Source organism: Thamnophis elegans, chromosome 1, assembly GCF_009769535.1.
Source record: "Thamnophis elegans isolate rThaEle1 chromosome 1, rThaEle1.pri, whole genome shotgun sequence".
In the NCBI taxonomy this organism is placed as follows: Eukaryota; Metazoa; Chordata; class Lepidosauria; order Squamata; family Colubridae; genus Thamnophis; species Thamnophis elegans.
The window spans coordinates 116,533,936-116,553,292 of NC_045541.1; the positions used below are offsets into that span (position 1 = coordinate 116,533,936).

General features: G+C 41.7%; 1 protein-coding gene across 1 annotated transcript in view; it reads left to right on the forward strand.

The window, feature by feature from the left end:
• LOC116505955 (cytosolic phospholipase A2 epsilon-like) overlaps nt 1-19,357 on the forward strand; it is a 58,518-nt gene that overhangs the window by 26,944 nt on the left and 12,217 nt on the right. The window contains exons 8-15 of the mRNA XM_032213468.1: nt 1,643-1,715; nt 3,233-3,402; nt 3,526-3,621; nt 8,951-8,988; nt 10,196-10,331; nt 11,808-11,944; nt 13,170-13,395; nt 18,754-18,868. Of these exons, the coding sequence (XP_032069359.1) occupies nt 1,643-1,715; nt 3,233-3,402; nt 3,526-3,621; nt 8,951-8,988; nt 10,196-10,331; nt 11,808-11,944; nt 13,170-13,395; nt 18,754-18,868 (991 nt within the window). The remainder of the gene's footprint in view (nt 1-1,642; nt 1,716-3,232; nt 3,403-3,525; nt 3,622-8,950; nt 8,989-10,195; nt 10,332-11,807; nt 11,945-13,169; nt 13,396-18,753; nt 18,869-19,357) is intronic.

A 19,357-nucleotide genomic window follows, 5' to 3' on the forward strand; every position in this document is an offset into this window, starting at 1 on the left:
CTGCTCCACCAAGGATTGTGCAAACTTTGGTTGGCCAAGAGTCTCCTTTGTTATTGAAAAACACGCCTTCTCCACTTTCCTAAAAGTAGGCAGAGTCCAGAAAGGAAATGAGTGACATCAAGATAAAAATGAAACTTGATTAAATTTAATTACAAGAAAACAAATTACAGCAATTGACATGATTATGGAATTTCTAATCAGGCATTGCTTGATCCATATACTTTGCAATTTACTTTTTCTGATGCATTAAAATTATAAATTGTGGAGGACACTTCAGTGACTTAGTTAAATTCATAATGTCTACATGAGAATTTGAATTGGTTTGCCACATGAATTGATTCAATCCTTTGTTAAAATGCCCACATCTCCTTATACATTAATAAACAAATGGTTGAAATTTCCTGTGCACATGGATACAGATTAAAACAGAAGAGTCACACTCTGTTAAATATTGGGCTTATGGAGATATCTGAAGCAATGCTTAGTTTTAATGAAGGATGGAGCAAAACACTTCTTCAAAGCTGCTTCCTTACACTAACTGTTTTTATTCATCCTTTGGACCTTCTGCCTCCTCTTCTACAGCCATGAGATGTTGGTTAGCTATCACTTTTACATAGATAATTGTCATTTCATCAAGACTAGGCCTGTAGTTGTATTTGCTGAATAAACATTAAGTGGAAGTAGAACCATAGCTTTCTGGTAGCCACCTGTGGTTTAACCCAGCCTCTGCTGGCATAAGTCACTCCAGAGTTTTACCTATTATAGTTAATGGTTGTCCAAGCATGATATTCAACAAGAATTCCTATGGCTAACCAATTTATTCCTAGGGATGCTAATTTCAGAACTTGTTCATGGGTACTTGTATGTGTCATCTGTGTTATTTAGTATAGTCTACTAACAAATTCAATGGGATGTGGTGGCTCAGTAGCTAAGAAACTGAATTTGTCAATCAAAAAGGTCAGTGATTCCACAGTTTGAATCCCTAGTGCCGCCTAACAGAGTGAGCTCCCGTTACTTGTCCCAGCTTCTGCCAACCTAGCAGTTCAAAAGCATATAAAAATGCAAGTAGAAAAATAGGAACTACCTTCGTGGGAAGGTAACAGCATTCTGTGCGCCTTCGACATTTAGTCATGCTGGCCACATGACCATGGATACGTTTTCCGACAGTGCTGGCTCTTTGGCTTTGAAATGGAAATGAGCACCACCACCCCTAGAGTCAGGAATGACTAGCACATATGTGCAAGGGGAACCTTTACTAACAAATTAATGGTTCCAATTAATCAGACTGCTCATCTATGTAAATATGAAAATAGGAAACTACAGCTCTGCTTATGAGAGCAGATAATATTTTAAAAAGGAGGTTTTGAAGATAATGTTGGGCACTTAATAGGTAAAAGCAGGCCTTTACAAAGCAGGCCCTCTACCAGCAACATCTAATTTCAGCCCATTTCTTCTTCAGTTTATATATGTCATAATTGCCTGCTAATTAATTTATAAACTTCATATGACTACATAGTATCATTTAGTTGGTTAAAGCATTACATCAGAACAAAATTTACAGCATTTGGTCTAGGAAATAAAGTTCACTGCTTATACAACTTTCTCAGAAATGGAAAATGTGAGGAAATTCCTTTTGTTTCAGTGTCGTGAATTCTGCTGCTTGGAGTTTCAAGTAGACAGGAAGAAACGGAAGAAAAAGAAAAAGCATACAAAACGTGAGGCTATATTGCATTACAGTGTTTATAAACAAATTACTACACCTGGTTCAGGTATTTCATTCCAAAGACTTTGTGTAAAATTGCTGGAATTTCTATTCAGGCATTTGTTGACCCCGATTACACTATTGCTCTATTCGGAGCACTGGACTCTGAATATCTGAAATGCCCAGATTGAAAAGGTGGGCCAGATCAGGTCAAGTTCGATCTCGAGAATTTGTACCCAAGCAAGAAAATTATTTTCTTTTCAAGTTCATTTTTTGAAATATTGATAATTTTATGTTTATTGTAGTATCTCAAAATTGAGTGTGTCTAGTTTAATGAAAAAAAGAACTAGGGGTCACATGATAACAATGTTCCAATATCTAAAAGGCTGCCACAAAGGAGAGGCGCTCAACCAGAGGTGGGTTGCAGAACCGGCAGCGATCCAGGCCTGACGCACCCCGAACCGTTTCCCTCTCTGCTGCTTGGGCACCGTCATTTTGAATTTTAGTAACTGCATGTGCGCAGTTCACTGTAAATTGTTCTGTGCATGCATTCAGAACAATTTACATTGAAGAGCGCACACGTGCACACACATGTTGCACACAGAGTGCGAACCAGCAATAATGCCGGCAGCAACCCACCGCTGCTCTCAACCTATTCTCCAAAGCACCTGAAGTCAGGACAAGACGCAATGAGTGGAAACTAATCAAGGAGAGAACCAACCTAGAACTAAGGAGAAATTTCCTGACAATTAGAACAATTAATCAGTGGGATGACTTGCCTCCAGAAGTTGTGGGTGCTCCAACACTGGAGGTTTTTAAGAAGAGATCGGACATCCATTTGTCTGAAATGGTATAGGGTTTCCCACTCTGTTAATATTTCTAAAATGGAACTGAGTCAAAATAATAAAATAGCCAGGAATAGAAATTTGCATGACTAAAATGTACATTGCTCAAGATCAGCATAAAGCCAATCATATTTTGGAAAGAAGCATGGCCATGAGGGAATTTCAAAGCATTCTAGCTTTATTTGGTTGAGAAATAAGGTTGATTTCTATGGACCTCTCTCTGGGAGTAAGCCACACTGATCGCAAGCTGCTGCACATATATATTTATATCACAATATTTATATCCTTTATTTATACATATCCAGACCATGTTTTTCAGCAATGTTGAAAGCAATCAATAGGGTTTTTTTTTTTAAAAAAGGAAGAGTGCAGTTAATTACAAGAGCCGAGGTGGTGCAGTGGTTAGAGTGCAGTACTGCAGCCACTTCAGCTGACTGTTAGCTGCAGTTCGGCGGTTCAAATCTCACCGGCTCAAGGTTGACTCAGCCTTCCATCCTTCCGAGGTGGGTGAAATGAGGACTCAGACTCTGGAGGCGATATGCTGACTCTGTAAACCGCTTAGAGAGGGCTGAAAGCCCTATGAAGCGGTATATAAGTGCTATTGCTGCTACAATTCATGTCTATAGGTGGCATTGATATTAATTTGCATACTACTATTTTTTTTTACTTTACACTCTCTTTTTAGAACAAGATGTCAAATGTACATTGAAAGGATCCTTTGAAGAAACTCAAAACATTTCATTAACTTCTGCCAACCAGCTGCAATGCACCGAACCTTCCTTTTTCCACTATGCCAAGTACAATCCAGCAGAACTAGATATTCTTCTTCCAGGAAAGAGATCGTTTCTCTCTTTTGTATGTCATAGCTGAGCATGGTAGTAATCTGGATAATTTTGTGTAGTCATTTTGTCGGGAGGGGTATTTAAAAAGTAAGCAACTTTTGATTTGTTTTTTTTAAAAAAACATCTTTATTTCCAGTGCTCTTGTTTGTCATATGGAAGTGGTGCTGCCAAAACCAGAAAGTTGACCTTGCCTGTACATTCATTTCCCTTAAATCAGGAAATAATCAAAGAGGTGAGTACATGCCTAAGTTTCAGATTTTTTTCCCTTTTTTTAAGGGTCCTTCAATAAATTTCCCAGGGAGCAAATAAAATAGTATGCAACTGAATCACTTCCTGGCATATTAAAGTTAGCAAACCTCAAGTTACTTTAAATTAACCTCCGGTAATTTCCATGCCCTTCCTAATTTGGTACCATTATACCCAACTTATGTTTACCCCTGCAGTTATTTTCCCCTTGAATGAAAATAGCATGACACAGCTCTTTCTGTATATCATAATGAATGTAAATCAGGTTTCCTCAGAGATTCAAGATACTCTTCCATAGGAAAAAAAAAAATAAGTCAAACATTCCTACCCTAACGCCTCTCCTCCCCAATAAAAACCAGTAAGGAATAACTAAAATGCAGAAATAAGTTACTAGTCTGGCTGATGTAGCACAGTAAGGAGTAAAAGGGAATTAATACAGGAGTCGTCAACTTTGAGGGGGACATATTTGGAATTTTGAGAGCAAATTATAGAACATTCACATAATGCTAGAGTGGATGTGGCCAATCACAAAATATGCATATGTTAATAAAACAGACAAATGGAAAACTCTGTCGAAACTTATTTTTAAAATAGTCTTCTAGAGACTAGTTGTGGTATGTTTCCTTACCTGACCTACTGTATATACTCGAGTATAAGCCTAGTTTTTCAGCCCACTTTTTCGGCTGAAAAAAGCCGCCTCGGCTTATACTCGAGTCAGTGAAAAATTTGCCCGAAATGGAGGAGAAAAAGGGGTGGGGCCATGCCGCTGGGTGACACTCGTGAATGGCCCAGTGCCCCTGTGAGTTTCCCCTCCCTCTGTGTCAGTTTGCCGCGCAGCGCGCACCGCACCATCCCCCCTCCTCACGTTCTAATGTAATGCAGGGCTGTCTTACGATTCCCCTTCCTCCCCCTCCTGCCGCTCTGCAACGATGTCCCACCTCCTCCTTGTTATGGCAAGCAGCCACATAGCGATGTCCCACCTCCTCTGGTACAGTGATCCAATGATAGGAATCACTGTGCCGTGTGTCATAGGAGGCGGGACATCGCTCCCGCGGCTGCACGGGACATCATCATCACAGCGGGACATCAGCATCATGAGGTGAGTGAAGTATTTCATTGAATACACCGCTAGTTTACTGTTTTTCTTTGAAATAAATATTCAAAAACATTATTGGTATCTATTTTTATTTTTGAAATTTACCGGTAGCTGCTGCATTTCCCACCCTAGGCTTATACTCGAGTCAATAACTTTTCCAGTTTTTTGTGGTAAAATTAGGTGCCTCGGCTTATATTCGGGTCGGCCTATACTCGAGTATATACGGTAGTTCAAAGGGCTGACACATTCTTGAATGCTTCACCATTATCTCTAATAAGAGAGGCATCCAACCTTTTGATTGTGAAGATGGTATCAGGTCCATAACTCAGCAAAGAAACACCTTGCTGAAGTATTGTTGCAACATCAACAGTGAGCGGATATACAAATAACAAACTTGCCCAATGCCATGATATAACTAACATATTTGGGACAAAGTTTGTCTAGGCCAGAAGTGATTCAACAACTTATTGGCCAACTAATATTTATTTGCGGTGATGGAGTTTGATGGAGAAATTTGAAGGAGCCCAGGTTGTTCTTTATGTTGAGTCAACAGGTAGAATTTCCTACAGATTGTTCCAGAGTGATTTTTGTTCTGAAACTGCTAAGAGAAAGAGTAACCAAGTGATCCATACTTTTCACAATCACTATTACAAGATAATTACTAGCAAAAATTTAGAGCTGACAATTTAGCTCTAAATTTGACAATTTAGCTAGGAGAAACCCCCAAATCAAGAAACTCAGAAGATGAAATGGAGCAACTAATGAACATGTAAGTACACATTGGATTTTCAATACTATGCCAGAGATGTGGAGTAAAACAATCTGGCTCTAATTGAGGAGGACTTTTCAGTACTTCCTGATGAGCTAACAGATGAATTGATGAGGCAAAAAAAACTGTTCCAATGTTGTGTTAATTGATGGGTGATAGAAGTTGAAGGAAGTATTGATCTCATAGGTGAGACTTTGGTGCAACAGTTTCAATGGGCGCATACAGCCATTAGAAAAAACTATGCTGGTGGAGGCAGTTGACAAGGAAGTGTTTCAAAGTGGAGAAGTTGTATACAACATTGCAATTGACAATAAATGATCATGCAGCATTATTGCCACTTTGTGTCAGAGCTTTCTTGTGTGTCCACATTGTGTAAGGGTTCCCCTCACACATATGTGCTAGCCATTCCTGACTCTAGGGGGCGGTACTCATCTCCATTTCAAAGCCAAAGAGCCAGCGCTGTCTGAAGAAGTCTCCATGGTCATGTGGCCGGCATGACTAAACACCGAAGGCACATGGAACACTGTTACCTTCCCACCAAAGGTGGTCCCTATTTTTCTACTTGCATTTTTTACATGCTTTCGAACTGCTAGATTGGCAAAAACTGGGACAAGTTCACAGGAGCTCACTCCCTTACATGATGCTAGGAATTCAAACCACCGAACTGTCGACTTTTCTGATCAACAAGTTCAGCGTCTTAGCCACTGAGCCACAGCATCCCTACAGCCGGACATTAAATGTCTGCAAACTCATGGTCCAGATGCCCCTTAAGAGCAGGGGATGATTTCTTGCCCTCTCCTAATGGAAAGAGATCTCCCTGCAGAGATTCATATGGATTCCACTCTTAAAACATTCCAAAACCTATTTAAAATCTGGTTATTCCCTAAGGCCTGCGGATAGGCTGTTTGTGGAGCCCTTCATACTTAGTGTTGTTCCTTTGGTTACCTGCATTCTCTTTTATATGTATTGTCACTTTAATTTGGATGCCTCCTCCCATGGAGTCAGGCAGCTTGCAAATTAGAGTAAATCAATCTCAAAAGAGTCAATAGCACCATCTATAAACCTTCCATTCTTATCCAGCTATCTCCCCAGCACAGTGCTTTGAAATCCTTTTCAGTGTTATGTAAATAAAAAAGAGTTTGAGATAGAAATGCAAGTTAACCTCCCTTGATTCTGTTTGGAATCAGAGAGGGCAGCGGGAAACTATCAGTGTTACATGATTCTGTTATTATAGCCTACAATAATCAAGTAGATTTACAATAGTATTTGTGTGCCATTTAAAGATTCCATGGATGATATTTTTAATTCTGCTCCCTCTGCCAGAGGCTCCTCATTTAGCCTTTTTCACTCACTTCCAAAACAATTATTTTATTTCCATCAAACTCACTCTGCATTTTCTCTCCCTCCTTTTATCTTAAGCATTCCTTGATCTCTTCAACTATATTCCCTGCAACTACAGTACTTGTTCTCTCTTTATACACACCATACAAAACCTTATTTTCATCCCAAATAATCATCCTCTTAGATGAATTTTACTTATCCCCAGTCTTTTACTTCATCATTTCACCAAGCATTTTTCCTACTTCATAAAACGTGCTGATGCATTGCATTCAACACATTTGAAAAACCAACATTTTAAGGGTTACAATTAACTACATTTCCTTAACATTTTCATATTTCATGACTTTAATTCTTTTGGCTTTGTATTTCCTACTCCTTACTTCTTGCTTTCCCTGAAAGGGAATAACATAATTACTATGTATGCAAAAAAACTTCAAAATTAAAAGTAAATAGGACAGAAAACTTGACAAATGCCAAATAACATATCAGCAGAGACATTATCTTCCTAGATGCCATGCTGAGAATTCAAGGCCTAATATATTGTTTGACTATAGCATTGAGTTGTATGATATCAACCAACTATATTTTAAATTGTTATACATAACCCATGGCTTATGACTGAACTGAAAGACACGTTTATCCAAAGTTGGTCATCTCCCATTGGAAGAAATGTTTGATGTCATCTTTTAGTCACCCTATCATGTAAGGAAGGCAATCTCCACCTATCTCTCCCTACAACATGTTCGAAGTAGTATTTTCTGACGTGCCAGCATAAATGGTGCTGTCTGGTTCACTTGCTCTGTTTCATTTCAAACATGAAATCTTTTGACTACTGTGCAGTACAAGGATAACCCTCCCATCTACATACCAGTTACTCTCTCTGTAGCCTATATATATACAGGCTGCTTGGAAAATGAAACAGTGGATCTTACATAATACTGTATATTGCTCGATTTTAGTGTTCAGCGCATACTGAGTCATAATACTGGTATCTTTTTAGTTAAGCAATAGAAGAGGGGCACAATTGTTGGGCTATGCTTGGGGCTTTATTGACATTAATCACTCCCTAGTTCTAGCCACTATAATGGAAAAAACAGATTGAATGCTGTATGTTATTAATTGATACCAACAGCAACTATACCCCCAAAAACAAAATTTGTGCCACAAATATGGGATATGTATCTCCTGCTTGAACAGGAGCTCAGTCTAGAAGACTTCTCTGTATGCAGTCTTCAGTGCTTTAATTTTTCACATTTAAGAAAAGCCATTGTATTCCAGTTGAAAGTTCAGTTCCATAAAACTAATACTGTCATTACATGAGTCACTTTTTAATGGCATGTGGTTCTAAAAACTGAGTACATTAATTATTTGTAATAGCTTTTCAGTAAAAGTAGGAAGTGCACCTGACATCCTCTCTTGTGTAGGCAACATTTAGGCATGTTTCCTAGGGGTTGAAATATCACACCCATCCTCTGAGTATATTATTTTCTCTTTTGGGGAAAAATGTATATGATAATATCACAAAACAGCTGTGGTATGTCAATCCTAAGGGCAACACTACAGGGATAAGTTAATATTAACTTAATAGTAACCACAAATTTAGTTGGTTGGGTTTTGGCTTTGCCAGCTATTAAAACCATTAAGACCTCAGGTTACCTATGAATCAGGCTACTACAGTATGATTTATTCAAGAAACCATGGATGAAAAAAAGTGGCTTTGCCAGAATTATATGTGAACTCAGCAACAGTGAGTTAGTGAAGAGTTCTGAAACTTCTATAGAAAAATGTCTAAAATAGGGAGAAAGAGCTGCCCTCATTTATCATCACTGACAATCCTCCATGGCATTTCACAAAAATTTGTGAGATTTTAAAGATCCTAGATGCAACTAGTATCTCCATGATGTTGTGAATTCAATTATTAGGAAGGGCAGACAGATACCCAAACATCTGCATAGTTTTAATACCCTGTCTTTAATTTTAACATTGGTAAAATGTTACAAGCCTCGTCTACAATACATATTCCTTTTTCTCATCTTTGTAAAAAATGTAGGGAGATTTCAGTAAAGATAGAATTAATAGTAATTAGTTCTGTGCATTCTTTATTTTCAGGATAAAGAATTTAATTTACACTTCACAGCACAGAACTGGTAAGATGCTTTTCCTGCCTTCTATAAATTTATCTACTGATACTCTGGATGCTTTTAAAATAAACTCTCCCGGGAGTCAACCTGGTGACTACATGAACATATCCATGTTGTTTTCTTATCATCATTACAGAATTAATTTGCCATCTGTTTCAGTGGTGGGTTGCCAATTTTTTACTATCAGTTTGGGTGCGCTCCTGTCCGAATGCACAGAAGTGTACAGGTGGGTGGGCAGAGCCTTCCACCTATGCAACTACTGGTTCGCCTGATCCAGGCCGAACCGGGAGCAACCCACCTCTGATCTGTTTCTGTCTTACTCTATTTATTTGACTTTCCAGTGCTGATACCTTCTGGGTGGTTTCCTATCCAAGTAATAATCAGGTCTAGCCTTGCTTAGTTTTCTGAGATCTGCCCGAGATGGCAAGGTGTTCTCATCTGCTGGACAGTTTAAAAATGTATTTCCAAAAATATGTTTGCTATCGAGCGTGTGATCCCCAATTAACACCTTTTCACTGCAGTTTGCTAATAAAAAGGGTTTAGTTTTATTGAATTTGTTTTTAAGGTTGAGAATTATAAATCTCTGTCAAAATTGCACTCTACTTTCTGGGTGTAGGGGAAGGACATCTTCTTGCTAATGAACTTAACTTTCTAAACTTAGGATAGAATGGCTTTGGAGTTTTCATCCTCTGTGGATGTGGGTATGATGTAGCGAGATAAATATCTTGGTTTCAATTGTTGTGACCAAAATCCAATATCATGCCATTACATCAGGCGAGGGAGTGTACATTTTTTAGGAGGAATGCTATTGCATTAAGAGTATATCTGCCTATTTCCATATGAAATCCCAGCATGATTCATGGTCACAATGCTGCAGTAGAAAAGTTTGCACAAGAAGGGATCTGGGCAGGGCTGTAGCTTTTTGCAGAGCAGTGTGGAATATATTCCTGTGTAACTGGGATCTATTTATGGAGTATACATCCTTCTAACACAAGTTATGATCCAGGATAAATATTTGTGGGGTCCTTGAAGCTCTCTGAGCTTGCTTGTTTTCTTGCAGATGTTTCATTGTCCAAATGCACTAATGGTGTTACCTAGTTTGGGTAATGAAATGTCTGCAAGAAAACAAGCAAGCTCACAGCGTCCCATGGACCGCTCATTTTAGTCCTGAGCTACAAATATTATTCTTTATTGACAAATATTTGTGTTCCAGCACATCAGACCTGGATGTACGCTTAGGGTTTGATCTTTGTCCAGAAGAAGAGGCTTTCCTGAAAAAACGGAAGAAAGTGACTGCTGCTGCTTTCAAAAATATTCTCCAGCTTGAGGATGATCTGGAGGAAGATGAGGTTAAGAATTCAGTTTTTATATCGATGGAAATTCTTCTGTGAGCAGTTTACTCATTGGGAAACAAACAGGTTACAGTGTTTAATGCTTGTAACTTTCAAGCGTCTTTTCTTTAAATGCACCGAAGCTGTCACCTGCAGTTTCATGTCCTTGCTTAACTCATTCTGAGTTTTTTTTCCTTCATGGCTGGGCTATTTATAACAGACCCCTCCCTTATTATTGCCAACGCAGAGAGGTGATGTCAGACTCAGGCCTGATTTGCAACTCCATGTTCAAACCATAAGGTCAGAAAATAGGATTAGATGAGTTAAAGGTCCAGAGAATACTTCTGTATTCTTACTTTCGTTCTACATAACTTCACAATCAGGCTAACTTTATTAGTCTTGTAACAGTAGGAGACACACAGCCCCTTTACTTTTCTTCAGGTTCTTGGATGAACTACATCATTCCATAGCATGAGACATTCTTTAACAAGAATGTACAGCCTATATTAGTTCAGCCTACATCCCTTCCTCATTTTTTTTAAAGCAAAATGTTTGAGCCCATTTGGTGAAGCCGAGGTCACAGCAGGAATCCTGACAAGCTGTATGATGCCCATAAGCATCATACATTCGGCATTCCTGCTCTACATCTTGACTTCATAGAGTTATTAGCATATATCAGATGATCTGTCAGCTTCGCTCATTACAGGTTCCCTGTTTCCCTGAAAATAAGACCTCCCTGGATAATAACCCCAATTTTGAGCGCATGCACTAAAATAAGCCCTCCTCTGAAAATATTGCAGCACAGCAGCAGCCATGTGGTGACCACGCTCACCACCTCCTGCACCTCAAAAATAATAAAACCTCCCCAAAATAAGCCTAATCGCTTATTTCGGGAGTCAAAAGAAAATAAGACCCCATCTTATTTTTGGGGAAACACAGTAGTTCTCGACTTACAACAGCACTGAAAAAAGTGACTTATGACTGTTTTTCACACTTACAACCATTGCAGCATCCTGTGGTCACATGATCAAAATTCAGAGGCTTAGTAATTGACTTATATTCATGACGGTTGCAGTGTTCTGGGGTCAAGTGATCCCCTTTTGTGACCTTTTGATTAATAAAGTCAATAGGAAAGTCAGATTCACATAACAAGCGTGTTACTAACTTAACAACTGCAATGATTCACTTAACAAGTGTGGCAAGAAAGGTCGTAAAATGGGGCAAAACTCACTTAACAAATGTTTCATTTAAAAACATAAATTTTCAATTGTGGTCGTGGCTCGAGAACTACCTGTAATAGATTTTTTTCATCTCTGAGCCCCTAGACAGCCTTCTTTTGAATAAGGATTCTGCCAGGTTCTCTAAGTATGTCAGGTCCCTGAGCATGTTTCATAGGGATATCTATTTAAAATGTTGTGATTGAAAAGTTTAGGTATCTCACAGTGATTATATATTTATTATTTTGATGAACAATTGTGTTTTCCCTGTGTTCAGGTGCCAGTGGTGGCAATCATGACGACAGGTGGTGGGATCAGAGCACTTACGGCGATGTATGCTCACCTACTGACATTTCAGGAATTAGGTGCTTTGGACTGTGTTTCCTATCTCACCGGATTGTCTGGCACAACATGGTAAGCCTCATGTAATCCAGTAAGATGTTCCTGAAATAATAAGATGAAATTTTATTAATGTTCTTCACTGGAGGTTTTTAAGAAGAGATTGGACAGCCATTTGTTCAGAATGGGTCTCCTGCGTGAGGAGAAGGTTGAAACCTCCAAGGTCCCTTCCAACTCTGTTATTCTATAATTCTGCAAGTTATAATGAGATGTTTTTAAGGCAGATTTTGTATAAGAGACATTGCGGTAGCATTCATTGATGCAATGGATACAAAACAGTCTACAGCGTAATTAAAATCAGGAGGCACAAATCCACTGCATATTACTGCAGAATCGGTATCATTTGCAAGGAAGGTCACAAGGAGGTAAGGTCAGGCTACAGCAGCTGGCTGAGCTGTTGGTGGAATCTGACAGCGATGAACACTATGGGACTGCCCTGGAGGCTGAGGAAGACTCTGGAAGGTGTTTGGAGTCAGAGCAGAGAGAGGCCTGTTGGCCACCAGGTGGCATCCGAGTCAGGGAGCAGTGAGGAAGAACAGAGGGAGGCTGTCCCTGACGTACGTATCCGTAGGGTTGCGAGGAGGAGGGAGCAGCTTTGGAATTTTTTTTGCAAGAAACAACAATTTATTGATCCAGCCGTAGAGAAGGATTGGGCGAATTTTGTGAGTTCAAGCCTTGTTTCATAGAGATAGTTTTCTGGTCTCCCAGCCAAGGGGTTGCTTATCTCCCTCCTTAGTTGTGGCAGACAGCCAAGTCTGCATCCGTATATATTGTAGAAGCTTGGGACAGAACACATACCAGTAAAATGCCAGGTGCACATGCGGAAACAAGTAGGCATGTGAAATGATTGTTTCTCCTTCATTGGAGGACTTTAAACTGACAAATATTCAAAGTAGGTTAAATTGAGCAAAGTGCCTGTTGTCAAAGCGGCTGTAGAACAGTGGTTCTCAAAGTGCGATCTGCAGACGCTTTCACGGTGTGTGCAAAGTCAAATAAATATTTACACATTTCTCAGCTTTAATTTCTAATACCATAAATTTCAGTAGATATCACACATATACTGCAAATCAAAGCTCCTTTTAAGAGTGCAAAGGGTTCCTGAGACCAAAATGTCTGACCAAAACTGAGCAGGAGGGTGGATCAGATGATCTCTGAGATCCCTTCCAGTCCTCTGAATGTGATTCGTAGGTTTATGTTTCGCTTCTGTTCAGTTCCTAAATGTGCCTGTGTTCCTTTCCAGGACCATGTCACGCTTGTATCAGGATCCCAACTGGTCCCAAAATGATTTAGAAAAGCCACTCAGGGATGTGAAAAATCACGTGACAAAAAACAAGTTTGTGGCCAGTTTTGCCCCAGAAAAGCTGAAGTACTATGCAAAGGAACTGTGGCAACGTTATCAAGAAGGGTACTATGTATCTTTCACAGATCTATGGGGATTGATCATTGAAGCGCTGCTACGCAGTGAGGTATTATACTTTTTTAAACTTTTTTTTTAAATGAATGCTAGGTTCATGTTAAATTTGATTAACCAGTAGTTTGACCAACAGATTTGTTATATTTATACTGTTGATTATAGCAATAGCACTTAGACTTATATACCGCTTCATAGTGCTTTACAGCCCTCTCTAAGCAGTTTACAGTGTCAGCATATTGCCCCCAACAATCTGGGTCCTCATTTTACTGACCTCAGAAGGATGGAAGGATGAGTCAACCTTGAATGGGTCAGGATCAAACTCCAGACTGTGGGCAGAGTTAGCCTGAAATACTGCATTGTAACCACTGGGCCACCAGGGCTCTATTATGTAGCACCTCTTTATGTGGAATAATCATTAACAGGGCTACAAATCTGCTGCGATTACTTCTGCCAAACTTAAGGTGACCAGACGTCCCGCTTTTGGCGGGACACCCCCGCTTTTCAATGCATTTTCCCGCTTCCCGCCCGCCTTTTTAAAAGGCACGCTTTTTTTGGCGCTCGCAGCTCCCGCCCATCAGCTGCTAGCTTGCTGGGCTGGCTCATCGTTCTGTTCTCTATCCTACCGATGAGCCAGCCCAGCAAGCTAGCAGCTGATGGGCGGGAGCTGCGAGCGCCAAAAAAAGCGTGCTTTTACCTACCTACAAATTTAAGCCAGCCCAGCCTGCCGCTCACTGATTGGATTGGCCTGGACTCCAGCCAATCAGTGAGCTGGCTGGGATGGGAAATTTTCAGCACGCCTGCGCGAGTCTCCATTTCCTTTCGCCAAAAGACGAAAGAGGTTGCAGCTGCGCTGACTGGTGAGTACTAAGAGCCGCGAGCGGATGGTGTGAGATCGCCGCCTGGTAGCCGCCAGAAGCCGCTCCCGGCCGCGGGCCCCTGCCCTGCCGCGTCCAGCGTGTCTTCAACAGCAAGCGGGTTGCCCGCCCGCCTAGCTGCATTGCCCACACGCGCGGGGATTCAAGAAATCTGGCTGGATACTTTGAATCCCCGAGCGTGTGGGCAACGCAGCTAGGCGGGGGGGGAGAGCTTCGCTTGAGATGACCATGCTATGCCCTCCATAGCCTGGTCCTCCCAAGCAGAGCCCGCCTAGCTGCGTTGCCCACACGCGCGGGGATTCAAGAAATCCGGCTGGATACTTTGAATCCCCGCGCGTGTGGGCAACGCAGCTAGGCGGGGGGGGGAGCTTCGCTTGAGATGACCATGCTATGCCCTCCATAGCCTGGTCCTCCCAAGCAGAGCCCGCCTAGCTGTGTTGCCCACACGCGCGGGGATTCAAGAAATCCGGCTGGATACTTTGAATCCCCGCGCGTGTGGGCAACGCAGCTAGGCGGGGGGGAGCTTCGCTTGAGATGACCATGCTATGCCCTCCATAGCCTGGTCCTCCCAAGCAGAGCCCGCCTAGCTGCATTGCCCACACGCGCGGGGATTCAAGAAATCCGGCTGGATACTTTGAATCCCCGAGCGTGTGGGCAACGCAGCTAGGCGGGGGGGGGAGCTTCGCTTGAGATGACCATGCTATGCCCTCCATAGCCTGGTCCTCCCAAGCAGAGCCCGCCTAGCTGCGTTGCCCACACGCGCGGGGATTCAAGAAATCCGGCTGGATACTTTGAATCCCCGCGCGTGTGGGCAACGCAGCTAGGCAGGGGGGGAGCTTCGCTTGAGATGACCATGCTATGCCCTCCATAGCCTGGTCCTCCCAAGCAGAGCCCGCCTAGCTGCGTTGCCCACATGCGCGGGGATTCAAGAAATCCGGCTGGATACTTTGAATCCCCGTGCATGTGGGCAACGCAGCTTGGCGGGGGGGGACTCCGCTTGGGATGCCGGGTCATGCTGTTGAAGACGTGCTGGACGCAGCAGGGCAGGGGCCTGCGGCCATGAGCAGAGCCAGCCACTGCTCCCAGTTGGGACCGGACGCCCTTAACTTAGCAACCCTGCATTGCTCGTAATCTTGAGGCTCCACGCGAAAGGGCCGAACGCGGAGGAAAGGAAGGCGCGTCGGGCATCCAGATCGCAGTGAGGAGAAGGAGGAGGAAGGTATTTATTATACTTGTATTTATTATACTGTGGATTTGGTCTGCATCAACCTGCCGCCTCCCCTCACCAGGCAAATCACGGTGAAAACTCTGGGTGAGTCTCCGTGGAGAGCTTGGCGGGCAGCTGGCTGGACTTCTAAGAGGTGGGGGGAGGAGCGGCAGCTCCTTGAAATGGAAAAAGGCTTGCTTCCCCCTCCCCAATGAGACGCCTTCCACGATAATAGGAGAGGAGAGCCTGGAGACAGCAATCACAAGGCAGAAAGTAGCTAAGAGAACAGGGTGGGGGTTGGGAGAAGGCATGGGACCGGGCTCCCAGCAGTGGCTGCTCGGATTTGCCATTTGAGAGAGAGAGAGAGAGGGAGGGAGGGAGGGGGAGAACGCGAGTGTGTGTATCCCTCCTTCCTTCAGCCCAACACTCTAGCCCGGCTTGGCTCCCGCTTCGTCTCTCCTGCCTCTTCGCTTCTCTGTTCGATTGTTGAAAGTGGGAGCCAAACCGGGTCATTCCTTCCAAGAGGCAAGTTTCCCATTGAATGACTCGCTGCCCTAGACCCTCTGCAGTCCCTCTCGTCTGGCCAGAATGCCAGCAAGAGTGTTGGGCTGAAGGAAGGAGGGATACACACACTCATGTTCTCCCCCTCCCTCTCTCTCTCCCTCTCTCTCTCTCAAATGGCAAATCCGAGCAGCCGCTGCTGGGAGCCCGTCCCATGCCTTCTCCCAACCCCCGCCCCGTTCTCTTAGCTACTTTCTGCCTTGTGATTGCTGTCTCCAGGCTCTCCTCTCCTATTATCGTGGAAGGTGTCTCATTTGGGGGAGGGGGGGCAGGCCTTTCTCCATTCAACAGATCCAATATACAGAGTTTTATTTTTTGGCCCTAAAAATATTGTCACTGAGGATGACAGAAATTTCTTCATCATTGCTATTGGCCTCAAGTAGCAAATAATTAAACATGGTTTTTAGTGTACTTAGTTAGCCATCTGCTTTTTAACATTACATAGTATCAGTTTCAAGAATGCATGCATTCCTGAAAATTTGTAACAAACTTGTTGAAGGGCCTATGAAATATTTTCTAGTTTAATGTAGAATAAGTATTCTTAATAAAAGAAAAAGTCATTTTTATTTAATCAATTGCATTCCTTTTTATAATGACATTAATTAACTAAACTGGAAATAAATCTATGTTTTGCTAGAGTTTTAAAATTAAAAAACCTTACATTTTGTTGCTATTATTTTAATCAGAGTTTTGCCAAGTGAAATTATATAATGGTTCCTCATGTCTCTGTAATTTTCTAAATCTCATCCAGAAGTACCACAGAATCTGGCATTTTCAGCAGAATGATGCTGATGCTAATAAAACATCCTGATTTTTGGTGAAAGGATGGAAAGAGGAAGGAAGGAGGAAGAGAGATCTAAAGAACAGAAAGACAGAAGGCAGATAGGCAAGAGGAAGGAAGGAAGGAGAAAGAATGGAAAGGAAGGAAGGCTAGAAGGAAGAAAGAGGGAGGGAGGGAGGGAGGGAAGGAAAGTGAAAGGAGGAAGGAAGGAAGGGTACTTCCACTTGTAGGCCTGGGACTGAATGCAGGAGGAGTCTCTCCATAGGATCAGCTGCTCCTCTGATCATGGTCTATGAAAATGTTACTGCCTGCCTGATGCAAATTTAGACAGATGGTGCTTTGGGCTGCCCCTCAAATCCCCCCTTTACTCCTCCCCCTGTAGAATTCAGCCCCCTGAGTTTTGCCTTTGAGGGGCATGTGTGGTTATGGCGGATGGCAGAGTCAGCTGGAGGTTGAGAGGGGATTGGGGCTTTTGTCCGCCTGTGGAGTTCTCCCCATGGACAGGATGGGATGTTGGCATGAAAGGGATCTGGGCACAATCTCACCTGTTCCAAGTAAAGTTGCCTTTTGCAATTGGCTACCGGTAATCCTCGACTTACGACCAGGATTGATCCCCCAATTTCTGTTGCTAAAGGAGACGTTTGTTAAATGATTTTTGCCTCATTTTGCGACCTTTTATTGCCACGTTAAGTGAATCATGGTGGTTGTTAAGTCAGGAACATGGCTGTTTAGTGACCAAAATTACAATGGCATTGAAAAAAGTGACTAATGATCATTTTTCACACTTAGCGACCATTTTCACACTTAGCGACCGTTGTGGCATCCTCATGGTTACGCGATCAAAATGTTGATGTTTGGCAACAGATTCGTATTTCTGATGATAGTTTGAAATGGTGACAGTATAAATTATTGCTGGTGTAATACTTAACAATGGTTTTTAAGGATTTCTTTTATTTATAGAATACCTTTTTTATTATTTTGGGGGGATTTTTACTTTTAAATTGTTTATAAAATGTATTTACTACAAGAAATGTTCCTTTTTGCAAATGTGATCTTTGCAAATCTTTGTGATGCAATATGTTCAGACCAGGTTTATGTGTCTCAAAGTGGCTGCTATTCTATGGGCAGGCCAGGTTGGTGCAAGGCAGCTTTGCCAGATTTGGTGTGTTTCACCCTCATTGAATTTTATATCGTATAAAGAATGGAAGGAGGAAGGAAGAGAAAAAAGGAGGAAGGGAGTGAGTGAGGAAAGAAGAGGATGGAAGGAGGGAGGAAGGAAGGAAGAGAGGGAAAGAGCAGAAGACAGATAAGGTGAAGGTAGATAAGCAAGAGGAATGAAGGAAGAAGTGAGGAGTCTCGAGGAGGGGGAAAACATTTAGTGACCAAAGTTACAATGGCATTGAAAAAAGTGACTGATGACCATTTTTCACACTTAGCGACCGTTGCGACCATTTTTCACACTTAGCGACCGTTGCGACCATTTTTCACACTTAGCGACCGTTGCAGCATCCTCATGGTCACGTGATCAAAATTTTGTTTGGCAACAGATTCGTATTTATGCTGGTTTCAGTGTCCTGGGGTGACCTTTTGACAAAAAAAATTTTTTTTAATCAAGCCCCCCCCCCCCCCCCCGGTCAAGGGTGTCCCTCTTTTCCAATCTGAAAATCTGGTCACCTTAGCCAAACTATACATTTCAAGCTTCTAAAAAATTGAATGTTAATAATATAAGCACAGTTCCAGTTCAGAAAACTTACTATATCCTTAAATCTTATTCACTTTGAATTATGTGTCTGCATTTCAGTATATTTAATCCAATTTTTCCATGAACAATTTAATAGAAAATTGCTTTAAATATTCTAGCATATTATGAAATATTTGGTGGGCTTCAGTTCAAAGAAGCACCTCAATGATGTTGTAAATGCTAAGTGAGCTTTTTATGTATTTAGCAGCTACAATAACTATGTTCTTGTTTCTCTCACAAACAAGGAAACCCCTCACAAACTTTCAGATCAGCAGCATGCCCTAGCTGATGGACAGAATCCTCTACCTATATATCTTTGCCTCAATGTGAAAGAGAAACTAAGTAATCGAGGGTTCAGAGGTAAGTGTAACTTGCACTTACATTTGGAAATATACATACATAACCAAGAGCTGCAAATATCTGATTCAGAAATAATTAGCCCTAGGAAGAAGCAACGGCAAACGACTTCTGAAGAAACATTACCAGGAAAACTTCAGAGCCTTGTCAAGACTGACTCAAAGGCACCAAAGATGAATAAATGAGTAAATAGCTATATAAGAGTCAATAAATTTAAAAGCAGGTTTACAGATTTTAAATAGAAGCCTAGATGGTTGAAGAAGTTTGGATGATGCCAAAGTCCCCCACTGCAAGGTGGGGAAAAAAGTTCCACTTATAAAGGAAGACATCCCCTATATAAGGTGCTTTAAAAAGTTCATTAGGCATTGGTCAACCCAGTGATTGTATTGCTTCTCTAAATCAAATATTCCAGGAAAGGCTATCACGTATTTGGATACTAAGGATCTAGAATACTTGACTCTCTTCAGTTTATTTCAACAGAAAGGCATAGAA